Source organism: Limulus polyphemus, unplaced genomic scaffold (genome assembly GCF_000517525.1).
Source record: "Limulus polyphemus unplaced genomic scaffold, Limulus_polyphemus-2.1.2 Scaffold307, whole genome shotgun sequence".
Taxonomy (NCBI): domain Eukaryota; kingdom Metazoa; phylum Arthropoda; class Merostomata; order Xiphosura; family Limulidae; genus Limulus; species Limulus polyphemus.
The window spans coordinates 461,016-486,761 of record NW_013665917.1 but is presented as its reverse complement, the minus strand read 5'-3'; the positions used below and the strand labels follow the sequence as shown (position 1 = coordinate 486,761).

The 25,746-nt window shown below is 32.8% G+C and overlaps 1 protein-coding gene across 2 annotated transcripts in view; it reads left to right on the top strand.

The window, feature by feature from the left end:
- Window positions 1-23,565: 23,565 nt before the first annotated feature.
- The window catches only part of LOC111085280, a 45,988-nt gene continuing 43,807 nt past the window's right edge, over window positions 23,566-25,746 (top strand). For both annotated transcript variants that reach the window (XM_022383090.1, XM_022383089.1), the window contains exon 1: window positions 23,566-23,680. In XM_022383090.1, coding sequence (XP_022238798.1) covers window positions 23,629-23,680 — 52 coding nt within the window. In that variant the 5' untranslated portion in view covers window positions 23,566-23,628. The remainder of the gene's footprint in view (window positions 23,681-25,746) is intronic.

The following is a 25,746-nucleotide window of genomic DNA, read 5'->3' as shown; positions in this document are numbered from 1 at the left end:
TCATCTTGTCTTCCCAAATCCCTTCCATTCACAAAGAACTGTTCATCAGTTATTATTGCCTAGAATAGATGATCCACAATACTTTTGAAATATATATAGTTATACGAATTATCCTAATCATCTCATCAGTCGCAGTGTATTTTGAAGAGTCTTGAAAACGCGGTGACATATTATATTACACAATTATGTTATTCTAGTCATTTAGAAGAAACTGTTGAAAACACCACCCGATGGCACCCCACATAATTTCAGTTCATCATGTATGATGTTTTTCTCTTTGCATAAATTGTATATCTTGTAATTTAATGAAAACTTTAAAAATCCAATAACTTCTTTTCATGCATGTTTGTTGAATATTTTATCTCTTGGCGGAAGTCTAAAATAACTATCTTTAGTTTTTTTATCGTTTACATGGTATAAGATTCCAGGTAATTCAGTTAGAACATTGATTTAATTAGAAAAAACATAATAATTTTTATTAATTTTTGTGTTTCACATTTGTTCCTTTTTTCTCCGACTGAGACCAGCATGCTGAGTTAAGTAAAGCTTCACAATTGCTGTGCTAGTCCAATCAGACAACGAATTTGGTCAAAATGTATGGGCTTACCAAACATATAATAGTATAGAGTATACGAGTATACAAAAGAAAAAGAAAGCAGAATATATATGAGGAGGAAAATAAACTACCTTTTAAATGTATATATATATATATTTATAGTTAATTTTAATTTAAATATGAATTTAATATTTTTCTCTATTATCTGCCAGTCTCCTCTCTTCAACAACAGCATAAATAATATTTTATATTGTATATATATATATATATTATTGTTAAAATACTTGGTAATAAAAAGTATTTGTAAAATTATTATTTATCGGGTTAATTATTAGAAAGTTCAAATTTTTATTCTGACTATCAAAAAAGTCATTCAGCCTGTTTTGTGTACTACTCCTTAAAACTGTGGTTCTTAATTATTATCCTCATGGACCGCTTCACGAAACGAGGACAATCTCGCAGACCCCATACTCAAATTGGTCTGTAAGCAAAATCTGATCCTACAATGTATAAAAGTAGCATTGACGTATATAAGTAAGTTAATGTCCTATCATGTTTGTTTGTTTTTAATAAAAATATGGAAATTCGATATTTACTGTTGCAGGTCCCTTTAGAATGCTCACTGGCCACTAGGGATCCGCAAACAATGGATTTAAATGAAGAATTTTACATTGGCTTTATAATATAACCTAACGAATGTCAAACTTATAGTGAGAGTTAGTGTTTATTTGGGAAGGTATAATCTTTTTTTTTTTGAGTTCCATTAAAGATAAAAGGATAAATATATTTTAGAAATGTTACCATGATACTACAGAGTCTTGTTTGTTTTAGTACAAAGCCACAAAATAGGATATCTATGCTCTGTCGATCTCGGGTTTTAGCGTTGTAAGTTCGTAAACTTACCGCTGATCCATTGGGGGACACTGCAGAACCACTTTTTATTAACCTATTTCGAATGTTTTGACTTAGCACCAGCTAGTAGTAGTTATTCACGTGATAGGAATCAAGGATAGATAAGTGTCATCGTAGAAAAGTTTTCTTGTAACCATGTAATTTCTAACTGCATATTCACTAGCCATGTTACCAAAAACGTTCATTATGATTAATAACTCTGTTCGGGGATTTTCCTGCAGCACCAAACATAACCCCTAGATTGTTAGATGTAGGATTCAATTCGTAGGCAAAACTTTGCAATTTCTAAGAAATCGCCACCAGGCTTTAACCAGAAAGAAGTATTTCAATTTTCTCCATCAACATCTTTAGTTCTCCAGGACACACTTTCGAAGATTTTCAGATTCAGCCTATTGAACTGATACAATATGAGAACTTAAACAGTTTATGCGCTAAACTTGAGAAAGAAAAGACTGCAGGATGAAAAGCTTGTTACAATTTACCCCTATAGGCTTAATGATCGATTTAAAAGTAATGTCTCTCTGGGCTGCCAATTTTCAAACAGTCCGTATTGTTCTCAACAAATTACACGCCCGCCTCGCCCCATAGCCTTGGGCGAAAACACAGAATAAAGGGGAAAGCACTCGAAAGTTTACTATGAGACCTTTTAGAAGTATAATTAACTTAAAGTTTCAGAGGTTTATGTAAACCTTGTGAGGGCTATCGGTTAAGAAACTTAAATATCGTGCTTAAATACAGGTGGCATTAAGTTTGATGATTAGCGAAAACTAGTTGATAATTTCTTGCATTTTGTTACTGTTATGAGCGTAAGATTAAAATTTACCTTATAGTTTTAGCTACTAACGAAAGTATAGAACTAGTTTAAACTATAGCCAAACATATTTATGTATAAATACAACAGTAATTAACAAACACCGAATTAAATACTCAACTATTAACTATTCTTGCAAGAAGGCTATTGGCATCAGAATATCTTATCGTAGAATGTGTTATATAGCATAATCAATGAGAAGTTACACATCGGTTTATCCTATTATTGTGAATGTAATTCATCGCCTTAGATTTATTATCCTATTAAATACCTATTCATCGGTAATCTAGATATCGTGGCTTTGAACGAGTAAAGATCCAAAATTTCAAGCATGTGCTAAATTTAACTGGAACTTAACAAAATAAATAATAAGTAAAACATTTAATAACGTTTTACATAAATAGCCTGAAAAAAAAAGAACTCAAAAGTAGAACTTTTGAACTAATAGACAAATGGACTTAAATATGTAATATATATAAGCATAAAACCCCTAAAAAAACTTAATGGAATTCGCTATTAACACGAATTAATATGTTACGAGTAAGAAAGAAATTCCTAAATATGAAGAGTTTCTATATAGCTGATACGTTACCCCCCCCCCCCACTTTTAAAGTTACAAATAACATATTTTACATTGTTAGCTTAATACATGGATATAGGAATAGCCTAGATCTCCTAAATTGGTCGTGAATTACTATTCGGAATTAAATATCAAAATATATTTTAGAGCGAGGGTATCCAACTGATGATTCTGATTCAATACATTCAGATCATTATGAATTTAAGTTTGATTATGTGTAGTGGTTTAAAATATTGTACATTTAGTCAGTATGCTATAAATGGAATTCACTCCACTAATTTAAAGGTTGTTTTCTAGCCTTTTGATCATAAGTTATTAATAATTAAATTAGTAAATTACATTGAATCGAACTGAAGTCTCCGAAACAAAAATCGTATGTTGAAAAGCTACTAATTTCTCCCTTCAATATATAATGTATAATACCTCTTTATTTAATTATATTTACATATTTTTATAAATGTCCATGCAATTCTAGCATGCACGCGTTTTTGTCACTGACCTCTGTATAGAGACCAATGGTTTCTATACGGACTTTTATGAAGCCAGCCTATCAAACAGGTAATAAAGAAACCTATAGGGAAAGTGAGTTAAAACGGCCACTTTCGATAAAACTCTACCTCTGTATAGCATCAGTTATAATGTGCTGCCACCAGAGCGAATTATATATAACGTGACCCCGTGCATAAACATATTAGCAAGAATGTGAATGATGAAATCGTGACTTCAGTTTTTGTTTTGTTTCTGAACAACTTTGATCTTAAAGTGTATTTAAATTTGTATGGTTACAAAGAAGATATTTCTGGAAATTTCACTTGACTGATTTATTAAGTACAGCCGAATATGCCGTAAAACAAACACAGCTCAAGTCAACTGATTGCTTTACGATGAGTAGTTAATCATAAGAGCCCTTCTCCCCGCAAGACCGTCTTACCCAACATCAATTTCCACCATAGGTAATTGCTTTACACCTATAACCCTGTTCGTTTGCTCCATTGTCCTAGATAATGTATAAATTATTCGTGGCGCTTGACCTTCCCAATCCCTGCTATATAAAGATAGTCTGTGTCCTATCTTTGTTTTAACTAGAAAGAACATTAAAAACAAAACAGAGTTTGTTTCAAAGACATCTGGCGATTTCATGACATTCATTTTAATTGGCGAAACCGCATTCAGAGATAAAGTGGTCATCTCACTCCGCCTTTCCTTGCAACAGGCTTGAGGTATCTAATACTTTTTTGTAAGCTATTGGCTGAAGTATTACACTTATGGATTTAATCGATTTCGTCTATCTTTTGTTTAATTCTCCATCCCAGAAGCCAGACGATAGCCACACAGATTATCAGCCAGTCAGCAATTTTGTAATATCATAGGCATTTATATGGATAAATATTTTGTTTGTTTGTTCATTTGTGTTCATTTGTTTTCTTTTGCTGTTCATGTTCACACTATTTAACAATTCTGAACTTGCCTTTTTTTTTCTTTGAAGAACGTTACTTAGGCTGGCAATTACTCCAAAGTAATTCCCGGCAGAATTGATTATAAGTAATAAAACATTAATTAAAGGATTAGGCTGATAATTATTCATAAGTGATTCACTGTAAGCCTAACGTTAATGTTTGTATACATATATAAAATAGGTGATTCTTGGAGGTGGCATGATTCGCAAGTCTTGTATTATGTTAGACAATGAAGCCCAGGAGTAAAACAATTTTCACAAACAAAATATGTGACTGAGAGTGTTTGTCTTGTAAAACCAAACTACGTCTTCTCCTTATGAAGCCCCCCAGTGGCACAGCGGTATGTCTGCGGACTTACAACGCTAGAATCTGGGTTTCGATACCCGTAGTGGGCAGAGCACAGATAGCCCTTTGTGTAGCTTTGTGCTTAATTACAAATAATAATAAACTCCTTAGGGAAATTTATTAAAGCGAATCCTGGACAACATGTTTCATAGGTAGTAAGAAATGTTTCATTAAATGAAGTACAATGTTTTATATTTCCACCAATACCTCTTATTTTTTATTTTAAAGAGGCTCACTTTAAGACCAGCTTCTTTTTACACACTTTAATATGGTCTATATGTTTTGCTCTTAAATTAAAAGTTATTTCTTTGCTCTTCAATTATTGTACGGACTACTTTCAAATGAATATTCCATTCGAAACATTATAAGAATATATAACTGCTTGTTTGTTAAAACACATTTCGTTCTATTACAAACACAAGCATGAAAAGAGACTGCCTACCAGAATGAACTTAAAAGTCAGCGCTAGTCTTAATTACACGATGTTACTCAAAGCAAGTTCAATAACTACATCTTAAGAATTTATAAATAATATTCAGTAACACAGGTCGTTTAGGAACGGAAGTCGATAAACTGAAAACTTCATCTGTCAATAAATCCTATACTTTCGTATAGATGTCACGAATCCATATAAAAGTTTAACCTGCTGTTAAAAAATGCAAAAATAATATTTAATTTTCTAACGTATACAGGTATAAAAAAACTCATTTCAGTATTGTTGTTTCACGCTTGGATAGCACGTTTTTAATAAACTCCAATGTTTAACTTCTAAATAAAATTGGAAAACACTTACATTATAAAGTATATTTGTCATAGTTGTTTTCCAAAAATTTTCAAAGACAATTCACTGTATTAACCACGATTACTTACACATTTCCTAGCTTGAAATTCATTGTATTAACCACGATTACTTACACATTTCCTAACTTGAAATTCTTTGTATTAACCACGATTACTTACACATTTCCTAGCTTGAAATTCATTGTATTAACCACGATTACTTACACATTTCCTAGCTTGAAATTCATTGTATTAACCACGATTACTTACATATTTCCTAACTTGAAATTCTTTGTATTAACCACGATTACTTACACATTTCCTAACTTGAAATTCAATGTATTATTCACGATTACTTACACATTTCCTAACTTGAAACTCACTGTATTAACCACGATTACTTACAGATTTCCTGACTTGAAATTCAATGTATGGCTAGCTCAGATTGTAGCAACATAAGTATGAAAGTTTTTGTTTTTACTAAACTGAAAAACTGGCATTTTATAGATGTGGTATGCAAGCATACTATGCGTTCTATTCCATTTTATATTTTCCTTTTAATGCAAAAATTTTCAAAATATTTTGTTCATTCTAATTCAGGCTACCTTTGCTCCTTGTTGTTTTACTGAGGTCACAGCCACACTGTCTTTGGGTGGAGAGGCTGTAATGCTGCACGTTTTGTAAAAAGGTCAATAGCTAGAATCTGCCAGTGGTACATTTGGGTAATCTTGATGTTACGGCCTCTCCTATGTCGAATGAAAATTACCAGTAATGTGGTTATCACTAGTCACTATAGATAAGCCCGAAGTTTCTTATTGAGCATGAAACATTCCGTTTAAATATTTTGGAATTGTCATTAGTAGAGTAAACATTCTGGTTGCTTCACAGGAAGAAATTTTTTAGCGAAGAAGTGAAAGAAGACCATCAAAATACCAGAAAGTAAGTACTCACAGAGTGTTTTTGTCCTTGATTTAAATTAAAGTGGTTTTTGTTTTATATTACACATTGTTTTCAGCTTGTTTATTTCTTTGCTTAAAGTGGATTAGCTAAATTAACTTCAACATAACTTCTTAATTTATCCTATCCATTCTTAATTCTATTTAAAGAAATAAATTTGAGCTGAAAATATCACACAGGTATGTTCACTGCATTTGAATGAGATGTTTGTACAGTCTACTAAATTTTCATCCATTGGTCCTAAAATATTAAAGCATTGTCATTTAAATGCAATATTAGAACGACTAAGCAGATTGACATTGATTTATTATTAACATTGGTTATTTGTTTGCTTTAGAGCAAAGCCACATTTGGCTATCTGCTGTATCCACCGCAGGGAATCGAACTTCTCACTGGGAGACAATATTACGAACTGCCAGTAGTTTTATAATTACACTAATTGCGTTTTTATGTGATAAGAAATATTCCCACCGTAGTTTAATACAACGCTTTTTTGAGACATGTAAGTGTAGCTAATAAGTCCGGATACACAAATTCTATCTTTATGATTTTTAATTTCTTCTTATTATATTTTTATTGTAGAAATTATATTATGTTGTTAGCTTAGTACATGGATTTAAGACCAATCTAAATCTCCATAGTTAGCCAACCCTCGTGTAAGTTATACGAATGCACCTATATTTCAATAAAAATTCTATAGAAATACTGTTTTCAAATCATTCCTGAGATTATCTAAACTCCTGAAGTTGATGAAGTGACTTCTTTATATTGTAGTGAGGAAAGGGTGGATATTGATCGTAGAAACCTTGTTAAAGTGCTGTCATCTATTGATGGAAGTTGAAAATTTAATTTTTTTAACTGTTTTTTTTTTTTTTTTTGTCAGAAAATGGATTTAGTTTGTAAGTTAATATAGTCCTTTGGCTGAGAGGATTCCTGTGTACCTTTTTATGCCCTCAGAGGGTATCATGAGAGGTTCTTAAAAATCCAGGGTAGACATTTTGTAAACCGGCAATAAGGGAGAAATTCAAGATGGCTTCTGTGATGGGTAAATAACCTTAACTCGTGGTCTAGAGCAGATAACACAATGATTTAGTGCCTAGATATAGGTTTAGGATTCAAGAAAACAGTTAATAACAGTAACAACAAAATAAGTTCTGACATATTTGAGTTATTCAAGATGGCAGTTAAGATGGCGGCCGTAATGGGTAAATAGACATTTCTCATGTTATAGAGCAGATAACAAAATAATTTTAATTTTAAGATATAGGCTTTGGGGGCAAGGAGCTAATCACTATTATATGTACTACAATTAATCCTGAGCTTCCGAAGATATTTAGAATGGCCATCACACAAAGAACGTATTTCATGAATAGCAGGGAATGTGCGACAATGAATTGCTTCAAATGTGTGAAAATAGACTGACAACATACTACACATCAAAATCGTTTATTAGCATTCAACCAGGAAGTGTATAAAAAGATTTATCTTTTACTAAATTGCTTCAAATGTGTGAAAATAGACTGACGACATATTACACATCAAAATCATTTGTTAGCATTCAACCACGAAGTGTATAAAAAGATTTATCTTTTACTAAAATTCATCACAACTTGAAGTTGGCCTACTTACTGCAGAAACATTACATGTACATATAACAAATTATTCGCAGTTAGTGAACCATATATACATGTTTGTGCTGGAAAAATATGTCATATTCCATAATTTTATTCCAGTCCACATCAGCCGTCCAATGCAGAATATACACTAACATTGAACGACAATGAAGCAGTCATGTTGATGGTGGCATTGTCACAGGCACATTAAATTAAACAACATTAGGAATTTGGTAAACTGGAATCTAATTGTAATCCTTTACACTTGCAGCAAATGCAGCATAGCATACTCTGATCCCGATATAAGCAACAGCAGATGGCACACTTTATACATGTGTAGCTCTGAGGTAGATCATTTGGCACTAGCCGCTTGCACGTATTTGGTACAAGCAGTCCATCTTCCTCATCGAAGCCATATCCTTTCTGGTCTAGATCAGGATTGTCCAAACAATTCAACTGCAAGTATGCAGCATAGAACGCATGTAAAATATTGAGTACCTATACCAAGTACTCCTCAGCTTTGGTGAGTGAAGCCTACATATGACTTAAGTTTTTTCCAAAATCCTTCAAATAGGCTAATGGGTTTGCTTTTAGTACAGCAACTTTAATGTCTACTTTACTAGTTGTTTCACTCCCAGTTAACACATACAGGGCAGGCAAAACTTTACACATTTCTATACCTAATTTGTGAGTCAGGGTGTGAAGAAGTATGTACCTTGTAGTGTCTCCCACACGGCCTCTCATCTAGAGTTCTTTCAGTTCATGACGTTGAAGTAAAATGAAACAGTGAGTGCCCAGGACCAGAACATCTATATCATTAGATGGTATGACAATATGTTGTGCCATTTCTTGTACTGAATGGAGTGAATGGGGTATCAGCCTTTTCAGTATCAGCTTGCAGGTCTGTGATAAGCCTACTACTGTAATAAGGAATCCCCGAATTTTCAACGCAAATGGTTATAATACAGTATTAGGCTTCTCGAAATGGTTGAAACTGTTTATCTCTCCTTCACATAGTGAATTAATAATGACGTAAGTAAGGGAATATTATTGTATTTATTAAATCAAGACAAAACAAATAAAGCAGTTACTCCTCAGGAGTAAATTTAACCGTAAATCAAGAAATAAGATACATTTTCCTTGTGATAGTCATTGTGTTAACATTTTTGTATTGATTTAGTATTCATTTATTGATATCTGGGTATATTTCTGAAATAATTTGAACATTTATTAAATCTCCAGTCACATGAAATAAACAGCTTGAACAAAACTCAGAAAACGTATCCGTGAACACCATTATCTCCTAAAAGGCACATTATTGCATGTGATAGTGGCCATTTTGAATTTCTCAGACAGCTAAGGACTAATTAAATTTTTTACATCATAAGAGGATTCAGTGACCTTCAAAACCTATATCTAGAGATAATTTTGCTATCAAGATCCAGTAATAGGTAAAGTGAGAGGAGGAGAACATAATTTGGTCATAATTCGATAAAAAGAGGAAAAGGGAGTCTTTAAAAGAATAACATTGCTAAACTTGTTGTCTTTAGATCTAGTACTGTATATGTAGTGCATCATTGATGAAATAGGTGTAATTATTTGTGTTACTTCTTTTGGGCTTCATGTTGTGTATATATTTTTAAGCAATTGTATCAAGTTTTGCCACAAATTCTCAAATAAATCCGAATGAATTTTATTACATTTATATCATAAATTTGCTTAATCCTTTCCATCCACTTCAATTAAGAATGTCGAATGTTTGGAGGTGCAGATACATAAATAACATTCTTCTGCAAACCACCCACCCCAGAAAAGGACATGATGCACCACCTATTGTCATTAGCAACAATATTGGAGATGTATATTTTCCTGTGACACATAATAAACACTGAAGAAAAAGAACATATTTTAATATTAAGATTTCCCTCTGGGCTAAAGTCCAATGCATTCTCCATATGGCAGGTCAGATATGTGTATTTTGTGAACGATTTTTGCACTAATTTCTAAGTTAAAATCAGGTTTAGATCATCTTGCTTTGACAAATTTATTAAAATCAAATAACAAAATTATCCAAATGTCCAGTTTAGATGGAAAACTGCCAGGCGTTGTGAGGTGAGATCATCTTGCCATTATCAGTTCGAGTGGAGGGCTTTGAAAGTTCAACACATAGCATTGGCGGCCGTCTGTGCATGCCGAAAATCACGTGACTTCCAATCTAGTGTTATTTGTATCTATGCTCTCGGCATTCTTAGTTTGATCAGCAGAGAATGATATGATTAGTCCGTGTTGCCTAAGGCACAAATCTATAATTATGATGGAACTGATATTAACTTCCTTCCAAAGCAAACTACCTATTCGGATGAAAACTAAACGTCAAACCGCTAACGAGTAGAGCTAATATACTATTCTTACATTTCTATTTATAAAGATTAGAATGCTTTTTCGTCAGTTACATACTCTCTCTGTTATCAATATTCTGTGCCTTAAACTCCTACGGATCAAATAAACATAATACATCTATAAGTAAGTACTTAACTTGTGTAGATCTTGAGTTGAAAAACTAATTATTATACATATTTTATAAGAAAATTGTGAAGACTATAACATCTGTACACAAACAGATTGATGATAATTATAAAAAGTTTTATCTTATCTGATGTTACTGTGTCTTTACACTGTTTACTATTACTTTATTTATCTTATCTGATGTTCCTGTGTCTTCACACTGTGTACTATTACTTTATTTATCTTATCTGATGTTACTGTGTCTTTACACTGTTTACTATTACTTTATTTATCTTATCTGATGTTTCTGTATTTTCACAATGTGTGGTATACTTGATATGTCTTATTTGACATTTCTGTCTCTTCACGGAGAATTAATGCGACAGTCATAGTTCTTACTGTCAGAGCATATCATCTTTAATCTAAGTGCTTGATTGAATGTGATATTGTGTTTGGTAGCAGCTTTGATTATGTAAGTATTGTGGTTTATCCGTTGGTTTTCCGTATATATCAGTGTGTCATCAATCAATATTTGTCATGAATTTCGCGCAAAGCCACACGAGGACTATCTGCGCTAACCGTCCCTAAATTAGCAGTGTAAGACTAGAGGAAGGCAGCTAGTCATTATCGCCCACCGCCAACTCTTGGGATACTTTTTTACCAACGAATAGTGGGATTGACCATCTGAAAGGGCGAGCATGTTTGGTGGGACGGGGATTCGAACCCGCAACCCGCAGATTGTGAGTCGAGCTCCCTAACCACCTGGCCATGCCGGGCCAACTAAACCTGACTAAACCGGTTTCTGGCGTTGTAAGTTCGCAGCCACTGGAAGACTATTGAATTCTGCAACCTTCGTAAAACTTTATACATCTCGTAAGATCGCCTTTAATTATAGAGAAAACGCTACTTGGTGAAAAGCAGTGGAAGTCGGACCGAGTGGGCCTCCTCCCTGAATCCACCCTTTCGCTCTTGGCTAGGATGGATTTCTAAGTGTCAGAATCTAAAAGATGAACCAATTAATTAGATAGGTTATTGTTAGTGTTTCTTTTGTATTTAATTTGTAGTTGTATATAGGAAATTAAATATGAAAATGTGTTCATTAATTTACTTTGAGAAATCAATTTTAAAGAGAATTCAAAAATTAACACGTAATTTCATACCCAATAAATCTTAATTACAGTTACACATTGATCCTGTCCTTGTCTAGACTAGAATTTCGTAGGTAAAACATGTGCGTTACTTTTATAGTCAAATGGATGGAATTATTCTGAAGAGTTTGTTTGTATTTAAGCACAAAGCTACACAATGGGCTATCTGTGCTCTGCCCACCACGGGTATCGAAACCCGGATTCTAGCGTTGTAAGTCCGCAGACATACCGCTGTGCCACTGGGGGGCATTTTGAAGAGAAAGAGAAAAAGAAGTGCGCATATGCGAATGATAATCATTATAATGAAGAAATACCAGAGTACCAAAATTTCGTGTGAGCGCAAAGTGGGAAGTAAAATCGCCAAATTAATGCAGAAAAATAAGAGATAATTAAAGTTAAGAGGAGCAATTAATGTTGGATCTAGTTGGGCTTAATCGTATTTTACGCACTTTTCAGCTGAAAGGGTTTACTGCTTATAAATCACTCCCTAAAGATATGATCACGTGGCAGGAGCTAGTGTCTCTATCACGACTTATGACCTTATCGCTAAACCTTATAGATTAAAGTTCAAAACTACCTAAGAAGATGCTAATTAACCGTATATCTAACTTGGTGATATAGTATTCTAACAATAATGTGCTATATGTTAATCTGAGTTATTAAAGAGAGACGAATAAAATAGTTCAAAATTGGATCAAGTGTAGTGTGTTTTTAAGCTGCGGAAGCCAACTTATTCACCCAATTAAAATAATTTGAAAATTATTGCGATGAAAATGTCTTACAGTTTAGAAATGCTACTCTAACGAATAAGAATTCCAAAGCTTAGATAAGATAAAGTTGTAGGTATATTACACTGTGAAAGGATAAAAAAAAAACTATCTAATTCGGTGTAAAACTTTACAGTAGAGTTTGCTGTAAAACCTAACAAAGAAGTAGTTTTAATAAATATGCGAAATAAAGTGGTTTGAAGAAGTGACAAGAAGTGTAACTGGGTGCGTAAAATCTTGCTTGTTTGTTACTTACTATTCCCCTTACTGGCCTCGTTGGAAGAGCAGAAAGTTCACGGAATTACAACACTAAAATCCGGCGGTAGATCCCCCTCGTCGGGCACAGCAGATAGCCCAATGTAACTTTGCTCTAAAACAAATGAACAAAATTATCTTTAGCACATTTGTGTATTTGAACTTGCCTTACCATTATTTCCAGAAATTATCTGATATTACTGTAATATTTTTTAATCAACGGTGTGTAGAATCTGTTTACAAATCATTTGAATTTGATGTATTAATCTTTTTTATTTTGATTCATAGCTCCTTAAGAATAAAAAAGCAATAAAGAAATTAAAATAGATGTTTAGAATGTTACATGGGAGGGGGAGTTGATGGTTGTCCTTCCACACCCTCTAAAGCCAAGGATGTCATTCATTGCAGAAATTAATTACCTTTTTACGGTTTAAACGCTGAAATCCTGCGAACTAATAGGCGTAAAAGTTGTTATAAAAACAAGTTAACTGCTGATTTGTTTTTCTTTCTAAATTCCTTTCAACTTATATGTAACTTGTGGGAGAGAAAAGATAGACTTAAAATGCCATTTTTACACACCTCTGATTTCAAACCATAACAGACAAATTACGAATAATGTGAGAGTCGGAGGGTGGGGTGAAACACCTACAGTTAATTTGTTTTTAATTAACTTTTGGGCCATGGGTGTGCTATAAGAGTAATTGCCAAACCATGCTATTATATCAGGAAACAGTAGACCAAGAGCTGTGGGTGAGTGTTGTTGACTAGTTGCTGCCTTCTCTAAAGTCTATTAGCTCAAAATTAGAGACAAGTATACTCAAATAGTCCTTAACTATATTTGCGCTAATGTTTTCAAACAACAAATCTAACATTATAATAATATTAACAGCAACAAATGAGGAAATGTACCATACAAGGTATGGCAAAATTAAAGTAACTTTACATGCAGTGTCACAGTGTGGTAGTGTTTATTAGGCCTGCATATTATCTAAAAGTCAGTCAGTATATTTTCACCAAAAGTTTTGACTACCATTGTTATAGAAGAAGTGAAAGCTGCACAAAGTTGGGAGATTAAAGCAGTAAAATAACTTCACTGTAAAATTACGTTTTTTATAACCCTGTCTACGGGTCTACAATAGCTAAGAGACGTGGAACAGCAAATGAAATCATTGTTTTGGTTTGAGAATTAACTCTAACATTGGGCGACGATTGTACAGAAATTAGTGCCTGTTTTGGTCAACAAAATTTACAGCAAATGATAAAAAACACTAAAATTGCCTTTTAATGATAATTTTACATTATAGCTTTCGATAGATATGAATTTTATGGCCATCAGTTCGCTTTTTGTTGAGGAACTTTCATTTGAAAATATGTTATTCACCCGTTGGTGTAATGCAGTAGTTAGGAGGGCACTTCACAGGTGGACATGATGTCAGAGATAATGACGCCCACAAAGTGGATCAAGATGTCTCAACATGTAATCAATGGCTAGATTTAATACAACCAGTATAAAACACTAATTCATTAGTTCTATATTTAATCATACTTCCTGACCTTATATCTAAATCTTACATGAATTTTACTAGGGTGGATGGAATTACTATACTTCCACTTATGATTATGTCATCAATGTCTACATTTAATTATGTTATAAGTAAAACCGTTATTTTAATAACAATCTTACTGTCCATAGAATTTTAACAAATCTGCTGTATAATATTAGTATAATGAAATCTCATACATTTCATATGTTTAAGTAGTTAATAAAGTAGAAATAAATTGATTTTTTATTATAGAATTCGTTGTATTGTATATTAAAACCTCATACATTTCACAAGTTTATGTAAATACCATAAATTATAATTGAACAGATCTGTCATTTTGAAAAATTATTCTAAGTCAACTGACTGACACTGTCTGAACTTCTGACCAATTGTTGAAATACAAAAATTTTACTCTGTCGTTTATAAACTATATAAATTCTTATACACTGAGTTGGAATGAACAAGTAGTAATATAAAAGGTCAGGAAATGTAAAGTATGATTAAATATATACTCATAAACCTCAGTAATACAACCTGACAATAGTAACAGGTTTTCTGGTATCGAACTATGATATTACCCCTAAGATAGCCATACCCTCTGTTTCTACTTCGTGGAACTATGACATCATTATCTCTGACGTAATGACGGTCTAGCAAAGGCCCATAACAACATGCCCCTCCTCACTGCCTGAGGCTGACACACATGTAGCGTCATCTGGCGGCGTGTCTTGCAAGTGTCCCTAACTACTCATGACTTTGATGAAAGTTGCCCATTGTCTTTTGTAAAGTAATGTGCGTATATAAGACCTGTTTTCAGTGCTAGATTAGTAACTATACACTCGGAGAATCTCCGAAAGTTATGTCTACCCCAGTCTCAGTTGCAAGTGCAAGGTTAGAAAGTGTGATGTTTACATCAAATTTAAATGTTTTAGTTCCAGCGAGAAGAAAGAGAAATGGTTCAAAAATATTACAATCAAATAAGAAAAAAGGACAAGAAAACTGCGAAGCAGAAGCAATAGCAAGAATAAGATACTCATTTTAATACTAACAATAAACGACATTATAACACCAAATTTGTTATTTTTCTTTAATTGGACATTCAAAGTTTGGCTTTACAGCTTCTTCAGGAACGTTCCACCAAAAACACAAACCATAACTGACAGTATATAAACAATTCTAATCGAATCTCTAGTGTGCACTTCTACAGTGTACATTTGCCATATTAAGTCGTAAAGGTTATTGTTGAAATAATAAACTGCTATCTGTAGTAACCAAAAGTTCTATCCTAGTTACAGATTGAAATAACAAAAGTTAAGATGCAAAAATAAAATAAGTATAATTACAGGCACCATCCTTTGTCTATGTCCATCTGTAGTCGTAATTATTTGATGAGAAAAGCCTTCTTAAATTTTTTGTCAGTGTACTTGATGGATTTAGGAAGGATTTGTGCATAGAATGGTGGTTTCATGTTAATTGTTATTTGTCCATCATTAGTTAAAAATTATCTGTAACTGCGCTTTTTCATGTTAGTGTTTATAAACAGTCAATATGTTTTTCTATCCATGTATGTAGGGTTCTTCTGTGTTCCACAATGTTGGTATGATGAAAGATGGAATATGTAAGCTGGTAAACAACAATGGAAATAAGACACCACTCTTTAGATTGTGAGCACGTTTTTTTACAGGCTTTAGTTGGCTTTATTACATTGTATGGTAGTGTATTGAAATTTTGAAAGTTGGCTTTTTAGGGTTGGACCTGGCCGTTCTACAGCTTTAATCGGCAAGTCAATTAGAGGTACCATAAAAGTAATATTTCTTGTAATATTTTTTCCTCATTTTTTTATCTGTTTTTCATGTTGGAGGTGCGATGCTGATTTTGGGGTATCATAGTCCTTGAAAATTTGGTCGATGTAAAAAGATACATATTTGTTGCTCAAAAAGAGTTATTTTAGTTTAGAGTGAGTAGTGTTTCGTGATTGATTCTTCTGAATTCTCCAGTAATTGAACCTTTCTTGGAAGCTTTGGTATGATTGTAGTTGAAGTTAAGAAAAAGAGATTTCCTGATGGGTTTGTGAAACATAGTATATTGTATATTACTGTCACTGTCGATCCTCAAGGTAGCATTAGGAAAATCCATGCTTCGCTTGTCATTCGAATGATTCAGGGTGAATTGGATGTTGGGGTCTATGGATCTTTTATACAGCAATATCCACGACAGAAGTTAAACCATTGTAACCACTTTCATTGACTTAAATCGTTCAGTGATTGACAGATTTAGATATGAATGATCAGACATCATCCAACAAAAGTTATAAGAATTAATTGAACAACATCATTTATTTTTTTGAAAACTAAAAACGCGCCAAAAAAATTGTGAAAAAAAAACATCATTAATTGTTGTTTTTATTAATTACACAAAGTAGCATAAATCTCATGAACATGTTGGAAACCATTTTTACAGCACAAACAAAAATGAATGGCATTGAGCAAAAACAGTCTTGTTTTGGGAAGATTTTCCATCAATACCAAAACAACATTTTGAGAGTTTAATTGAGGTTTTTCATGCAAGGGACCAAACCTTTAATTATGAATATATTTTCCCTTGTTCAAAGCTTCCACCGAAACATGGCGATTTATGTAAGATCAACTCACAATATGAGAGTTAAATATGAGATTTAATCAAGAAAGTTGAAAACCTCATTATTTTTAGTTTAGTGAAGTTTCATGATCGAATAACTCATGTTTATAACTATAGAGTTTGTATTTAACACAATAACTTAAAAATATACTGCACATTCTTACAGAATTATTTAAGTTTATTGTCTTAATGCTCATTTGATATCATTTTTAAATAGCAAAAGAAGCGCCATATCTATGATAATATTTTTCGACAAGAAAATAATTAGACTACACCATTTTCATGAACAGAAACAACGAAATGTTGTCACTTGGTAAAGTGAGATAACCTACGAGAATACTGAGTTTTCACACCAACCAGTAGATCTCCTCAACACAAAATATACTGATGTCAGTAAAAATACATAACAGTAATGTGACTTGAACGTATGTGTGTATTCATACATAATTTTAACTTAATACTATTAGTTTAAAATATATATGTATTTAAATTACATATAACCCATAATTCACTGATTTTAGAACTTTATTTCTTCAAAACTGTTTAAAAGTTTCAAAGCATTCTGTTCCTACACTTTATAAAAATTCTCCTTTTGTAAATTATAAGCCTTCGTAGCTTCTCTTGTGTTACGATGGAAAACACTGATAACACATGTGAAACATGTAACGTTACCGATTTGTGCTTTGTTATTTTACATATTAATAGAGAATATTCCAATATTGTTAGTATTCATAGTTAAATTCATATAAAAATAATGCACTGTGTACTAAAAAGCTGATTTATTTAAAACAAACGCTAACTGTAGGACTGCATTTTTATTAAGTTTACAAACTGAAAGGCTATTTTCTTCTCCAATTATTTCTACTTTGAGTAAATACATAAACACAAGAATGTGCTCCCAGAACAATCCCCCGGTATACACTACAGTACTAAACAGGCAAATGCAAAGAAGCCCCTCATCAATTAAGATGCACATTAGATCCAATGACAGGAATAAGAACATGCACTTAAACCTTCGACAGCTCGTTCGTCAAACACAGGTCTAACTGAAACGGACAGCAGCATTACGATCTTTGAAGCCCATAGATAATTGCTTTTCTACCCAGACTTCCTTGCAGTCTCATCCTTGATATTCACATTCTAATTATTTGTTTGCGATTGCACCTTGCAAAACACTCTGTTTAATTATTTGTTTGCGATTGCACCTTGCAAAACACTCTGTTTAATTATTTGTTTGCGATTGCACCTTGCAAAACACTCTGTTTAATTATTTGTTTGCGATTGCACCTTGCAAAACACTGTTTGATTATTTGTTTGCGATTGCACCTTGCAAGACACTCTGTTTAATTATTTGTTTGCGATTGCACTTTGCAAAATACTCTGTCATTACGTGTATTAAGCATGAATAAAGATAAATTACATCTCAAAACTTTTCTTGTGCTTAATAAAAAAAGTGAATATTTATTATGTTAGAAGGTTCGCTGATAATATCTGTATCAACATCTCTCGTTATGATCGTCACCGACTATAGATTTCTAACTGCTAATTACACATAAGTCCTTAAATTCTAAAAAAATAAAAATAAAATAGTTTGTTTCGTAAAATTTTTATTTTCTAGTTTTACTGATTTAGCTGAAATATTTATTTATACTATCAGATTAAAAGGTTTAGTTCATAAGTTTACACCTTTCGGTTGAGGCGCCATCTAGAGAAATTACTTATAAGCTAACGTCGGTTATGATTCTTTATGGCATGAGTTTCACTAGTATAGTGCTAAAACATTATAACTGTTTCAAATGTACATCATTAATGCTGAGAAAAAAATATCAAGCTCTATTAGACCAGTCTAATAAGTTCTATTAATCCTGAAAAACAAAACAAAAAACATTAAGCTGTAACAGACCAGCCCAATAGGTTCTTGATTAAGATGTCTGAAGAGAACATGTGGAGGAACATGTATGCAATAAATCGTGAATACAAAAGGAACAGTTGTATACATATGTTTGTCTGTAAACATGTTACTTATCACGTCAAAATAGAAGTTAGACTCTGCTCAACATTACCATGGCCTGTAAACAGCATAAACTTCAGATCATTATGCTATTCATAAACTATTTACTTAATAAATAGTAATGCTAATCACAATCTACAGTAAACGAACAAAGGCTTACGTTTTGGTGAAGAAAAACATCAATAGTCTTGTGAGATGCAATGTTCTGTTTAAAAATGTACGGAGTTGAATTGTTGAATACTGTCTGCCTTCTGAAATTCTCCATTTTATTATCTTAGTATAATGGACTTAGCGTGTATATATATATAAATACACATATATGTGACCGAAATAATAAATACAGTGTGGCCCCATCTATTAAATGGCAACACAAACAAAAATCCATAAAAGATTTCACACTTTAGGTATTCAAAAATAATTACGGTATGTGCAACAACCATTTCTTCATCACAGAACTACTGTTATTTTTTCAATAATGGATACCACTTTTAATATATATATATAACGTTACTATTTATATCACAACAATCAGAACACTTTCCCGTGCAGTACTTCCCAGAAAAATCTTCACTTTTCTTAAATGTTTTTCAATGAAATTTGAATGCTACGATTAGTAATTAGTAGCACTAATAGTTGCCCGTAGGGCAGCGTTTTTGCTAGTATATATACGGATGAGAGCAATATACATTTCAACAGTGAATATACAAACGAGTACTTTTGGTCCTATACATATAAGTTACGAAAATTTTGTGGTAAACGCAACATATATTTATACATATGGTAAAGTTTACACAAAACATAGGTTTATTTGACACAAGGTAACAGAACGAGTTTAGTTTCCTGCTTTTTCATCGGTACTATTCATATGTTTATATATATATATATACTAATATATCACGGCATATGTTGAAAGGTAAGCTTAGCTTAGGTAAAGTAAGTTTTGAAATATTGTTAAATACTGTCTTGCCCATAATGAGAACATCCTGTTCAGAAAATTAATTTTCGTTAACATTAGATGGCTATAGATAACTAGGGCTCGTATATTCAGGCCGATCAAACTAAAATGTATGTAATAATCAATGTGTTCTTTTTTGTTTGTTGTTCAGATTTCAGCTGAAGTAAAACATTTCATATAGGTTAATAATTAACCAATCTATTGATATTGATCATATGAATTTATAGTTGAGACTAATGGTAAAAATAGAAGCTTATGGACAGATAAAAGTAACTCCAATGGTTATAGAAACATTTTTGAAGAGGCATCCAAAATTTGGCTTCATATTCACTACTTAGGGTATTCTGAAATAAAACGAATTAAGTAAGATCTGATAAGTTGTTTATTTACGAGTTGAGTTTTCGAGAGCTTGTTAACATTCACAGAAGAATGGTTTATCCTATCATAGATCCAACATTCCTGGATTAGTCTGAGTTTTTATGTTTGTTAGCACTCGCTGGGAAATGATTTATTTATTCAAAGATCCAGTATTTTTATATACGTCCGAGGTTTTTACACCTATCAAACTACAGAAAAAGTAATGATAATGGATTCTCGGTGTTCAAAATTAACCTTTTGAGAACAATAAGGTTGAGCTACAAATTTTCCTTTTGCAAAATTTAAGATTTCTTCAATGAATCATTGTGTCTGAAGAAACTATACACTAAAACTCGAACTGTTTGTGCTCACTGCGTGCTAAACACGATTCTCCTGTCACGATTTGTTGAATATTTGAAAGACAAGTAGGAAGTAGATCTTACAAGCAATATGAAACCATGAAATTAGGAGATCAAAATAAACATTCAACATACAGCGTTCAGAAACAAACTGTCAGTAGATGTTCAAAACTCACTCGTTTTCGTTCTGAAATTTAAAAACCTGAATTTAGATCAAGCCCTCATTTCACAAATATATTTTAGTACCAAATGTTATGGGGTATGAAATAAAAATTCCTTGCTAGCTTAGAAGATTCAAACGCACGTTTGTCAATGCCTTCTAAGTGATTTGGGATATTATTATTATTTTTTCTAGATAACCAAAATAACATCACAGTAAGAACATTTGCAGAAAAGTCATGAATATTGTAATTCAGTGATTATTACTACAACTTACTTGAAAGAAAAAGAAACCAACCCTACAAAAACGACACATTTTATTGTTGTTATCAGAAGATTAAAACCCTTACCTGAAGTATCGACAGTTCCGCAATATTTTTCATTTGACTTTTGTTCGTTTATCTTCATCAAATTATTTTTCGTAAGTATGTAGTAACACAATATACATATAAATGTAAGATTTGGTGTTTTGGTTAAGCACAAAACTACACAATGGACTCTCTATGCTCTGCTCATCACGGGTACCGAAACCCAATTATTAACGTCGTAAGTTTGCAGACTTACCAGTGAGTTACTGGGGGATATAAATGTAAGTGAATATATATATGTATACATACACACGAAATATATTAGATGCATTATAAGGTGATAAGTGAAGCAACAAAACGAACTTTGCTACTGGAGAAAACTCAAGTGATTCGGGGTAATATGATGGTGCTGATTTTAAACATGTAGTTAGAACTTGTCCATTATATCCAGATTTTGAGTTATGGTAATATCTTAATATTTTATCAACACTATGTGAAATACCATGCAATCAACTCAGTACAATAGATTGTTTTTTAAATTCATTTGAAATGCGAGCTCCTTCAGTTCAATTAAAGTTAGAAAGTGCAAAAAATCATTCAAACAGTTTCTGCTGTATGTGTGGAAAATATATTATAGTTTCCCGAAGGAACAACATCACGTACAAGGTAAAGATAGTTTACTACCACTATTTTGGGTATAACATTGGGGACCAAGAAAAACATTGGGCTCCACATGTGTATAATTTGGCTTGACACAGTGGCTGAATAAGGAGAGAGTAAGTATGCCATTTGCAGTTCCTATGATATGGCGTGAACCCAAAGATCATTTAACTGTTTGTTATTTTTGCATGACTAATGTTTCTGGATATTCAAGCAAAACTAAACAATACATTAAATATCCAGGTGTTGTATCTGCAATTAAACCAGTGCCTCATGGGGATGGTTTTCCAGTGCTACATCACCAGCGAATTGGAAAACAAAAGAGTTATCCTGCAAAGAAGACAATGAACATCTTCATCCTCTTCAACTAGTAATTCTATTACTGTGGCACCTCAACAAAGTAGCATGGGGAACTTCTTGACTCTCGTTTACAATAATGAATTTTATTAGCTCCAGGAACAAGAGTTTCAATTTACCGAAGTCGCCACCAAAGTCTTGCTTCTCCCTACAGCATGCAAGACACTTTGTGTTTCTGTACACATGTTGATGCAGTAATGGAAGAAGTGTGAACTGAACACCATCCTCAAGAATTGAGACTTTTTATCGATTCATCTAAAGTTAGTTTGAAAGTTATGCTTTTGCACAATGGGAACACTAGCCATCGATTCCTGTTGCTCATGCTGTGAACGTGAAAGAACTCAAAGTATACAGATTATATATTCTTAAATTCAATTTTCGATGAATAAATAAAGTTATCAAAGAAAAAGTTGTTATTTTCACGATATAAAGAATATTTTGAATCAATGTATCATATTTTGATAACTAGAGACGATCAGTTAGTTTCAACATGATTTTTAGAATCGTCAAATTACTCAGAAACAACTGCATTTTTTCTAGTAGTGCAGAAAAAACTATTTTATTGCCCAGTGTAATTGTTCATAGCTTTCATTTTCTTACACCAATTTCGTGATTACACTGCTCAATTAGAGGCGACTAGCGTAGAAAGTCCTCGAGTAGCTTTGCGAGAAATTCAAAAGAAACGAAACCAATCTGTTAAGGCTTAAAAAGTAAACAGCTCCATCTAACGAATAACAACAGGTAACGTAAACATACAAGGGCTCTGTCTCTATATATTATAGACGAACAGTTTGAATAAATTGCACAACAAAATATCTTAATTTTGATATTTCTCGTCTCTCTCTCTATATATATACACATAAAAGATTTATGTTTATTTTCAACGTGTAGAGGAAACAAGGCGTAATACAAATGATACCAAACTGAATCTTACAGAAAAAATGTTTGTTGAATTTAGTGTATAGATACATGAGGGTTGTCTGTGCTAGTTGTCCCTAATTTTGAAGTAATAGACAAAAGGGAAGGCAGCTATTTAAACCACCAACCGTTAACTATTGGACTACTTATGTGATATTGTATAGTGGTAATTTAAAGTTACTCTTATAACACACCCATAGCTTCAACGTGCGGAGTACACTTTTTCCTTTTTTAGCAATGCCATTATCCATGGAATCACAGATCCACAGTCCGCACGCTAACCACTAGGCCACATTCAGTCCAGAAGAAATTGATACATCGGTTATCGGATTTTTTTATATCTTACATGATTTCTTAATATTATGAATGACACGGTATACTATCACTTATACGTATTCAACATGATGGATTATGACAATTGAGTAAATGGTAAATATCACTAGCCGTTTACTAGAACTTCAAACGCTTAACGTTTCTCGTATCTCTATACTTGAACGGTTCTCTCAGCATACTCGATGAGCAGCTACCCAATGTCAAGAGTGAACTACCCCAAACGAATCCATAACTCACGTGTATCCCGTAGGAGTAATACTCACCGATTTAGCTGCTCTCGTTTCTCGTGCACTTCCTGCAATTTTCAGTCTTGTTCTCGTGCCCACGTGGAAACGAATGCTTCAATGAGGCTGAAGATATTGTATCTCTTTCATGTAATAGTCGCTTCAGCTGGAGGTAGGTTATCGGTGTATAAAAATTTATATTTCATAGAGAAAACTTTTTAATTAACAAATAATAATAGAAATTAAATTTTGTTCAGATAGAGAAAATAAAATGCTGAGACAGCTCGTGGTCTAAGTTTCCTGAGACTGTGCTTGACAAACTTAAAGATATAATACTGTTAAAAACTAATAAGTTCCAGAATGTTACTAGTTGAAAAATGTACGTTTTGCAAATGATATTAAATGTTAAAGTCTTGGTGTCAGTGAAACTTAATAACCTAAATATTTTACTACAGGTTGCATACGTTTGATTTTAATAAATGCAAATTTATAAAATAAAAATCCAGAACTGAATACAGAATTTTTCTAGCTTTCAACACTATATAATGTATTATATTTTATAGTTCTCTGTTATTTTCCCTTGATGTACTTTGAATTATAACACCATAAGAAACTACAAACTGACAAACGAGTTATGCAGTTGGTTGAGCAAGCAAAATTGTAGAGCTCTCATATTTCTTTAACACACCATTATTAACTAGAAAGGCGTCTTATGATTGCTAAATATATAAAGGTTACGTTGACATATAACAAAAATAATATAGAGCTCAAACGTGGCAAGTTTGAGGGCTTATAACCCTAAAATTTGGGGCCCAATCTCTTTGATGGGCACAGCATAGGTAACCTATTCTACAGTTTTGCACTTAAACAAGAACAAAAAACAAACTAGATACAGCACACAAAATCATTTTCTTTGTCTGATGGAGCTATAAAACCCCCAACTAGATATATATGGTAACAAATACTAATCAAACAAAAAAGTTTATATTTTGGTGCTTTTGAAAAAAAAAGCGTTCCAAACACACACACATCTGTTTAAGTCGGTGAACAACGTTTTATCTTTTATTGGGGTCCCCCGATGGGTCAGTGATAAGTTTACGGATTTTCAATGCTAAAATCTGTGGTCCAATTATCTGTGGTGGATAGACCGCAAATAGTCTAATTATGTAGCTTTGTTCTAAGACAACAACTTACGTTGTGTGAACTATTCACACTAAATATTCACATATGCTTGCTGCCATCTTTCTGTCTTTGTTTAATTCTAGATAATTATAGCTAAACTTTTAATAGCAATACTTATATAAGTCTTGTAGCCATGATATTGGTGTTCTGTGGAGTCCTCTTTTGCTTGAAGATCCTCTTTAATATCAGGAAGTCTATGAGGTTCATGCACGTTTTAGAAAAAAAGAACAGAAATTTTCCTTATTTACATTTTTATCAAGAATATATTGTTTAGCACACTACTGTTGATTTACTCCTGCGTATTTCCGTTTTTGAGCAAGAACTCAAATAAATTAGTGATTACAAAAAAAAATGCGTAACAAACTTCGATGTTTACATACTCAAAATCTGATGGAAGAGGGTTTCATGTCTCATGAAATTCATGATAACACAATAAACTTTCTCAGGAGATAATGATCGCAATCTCATGCAGAACACTCCTGCTTTAGGCCACTTAAAAGTCACTACACGCTCACTTAAACTGGAAACTAGGAAAATCGTGTTTGTATTTTAAACCCCCCTCAGGCCTAGTGGTTGAGGCACTCGAATCACAATAAGTGGATCGTGGGATCGAAACCAGTCACCGAAAATGTTCGCCCTTTTCACTCATGGGGATTTTACAATGTGACGATCAATCCCATCATTCTTTGGTAAAGGGCAGCCCAAGAGTTGTGGTGGGTGGTGTTGACTAGTTGCCTTCTTTCCAGTCTATCACTTCAAAATTAGGGATGGCTGACGCAGATAGCCCTCGAGTAGCTTTGCACGAAAATTCAACAAAAGAAATGAAATCAAAATCCTCACCAGAAATCCTAGTTATGATCCTATATAGGTGCTTAGTTTTACTGATTGCTCTTTAGAAAATTCTTACTTGTTCAAACTAGAATGCTTCTTACGATAAGAAATACAGATTAGCTTCTCTATCAGAGCCTAGAGGCTCGGAACATTTATATTATTAGAAGTGTGCTATAAGGAGCATTCTATAAGAAAAAGGACTAAGGAAACTCAAGTTGTATTTTT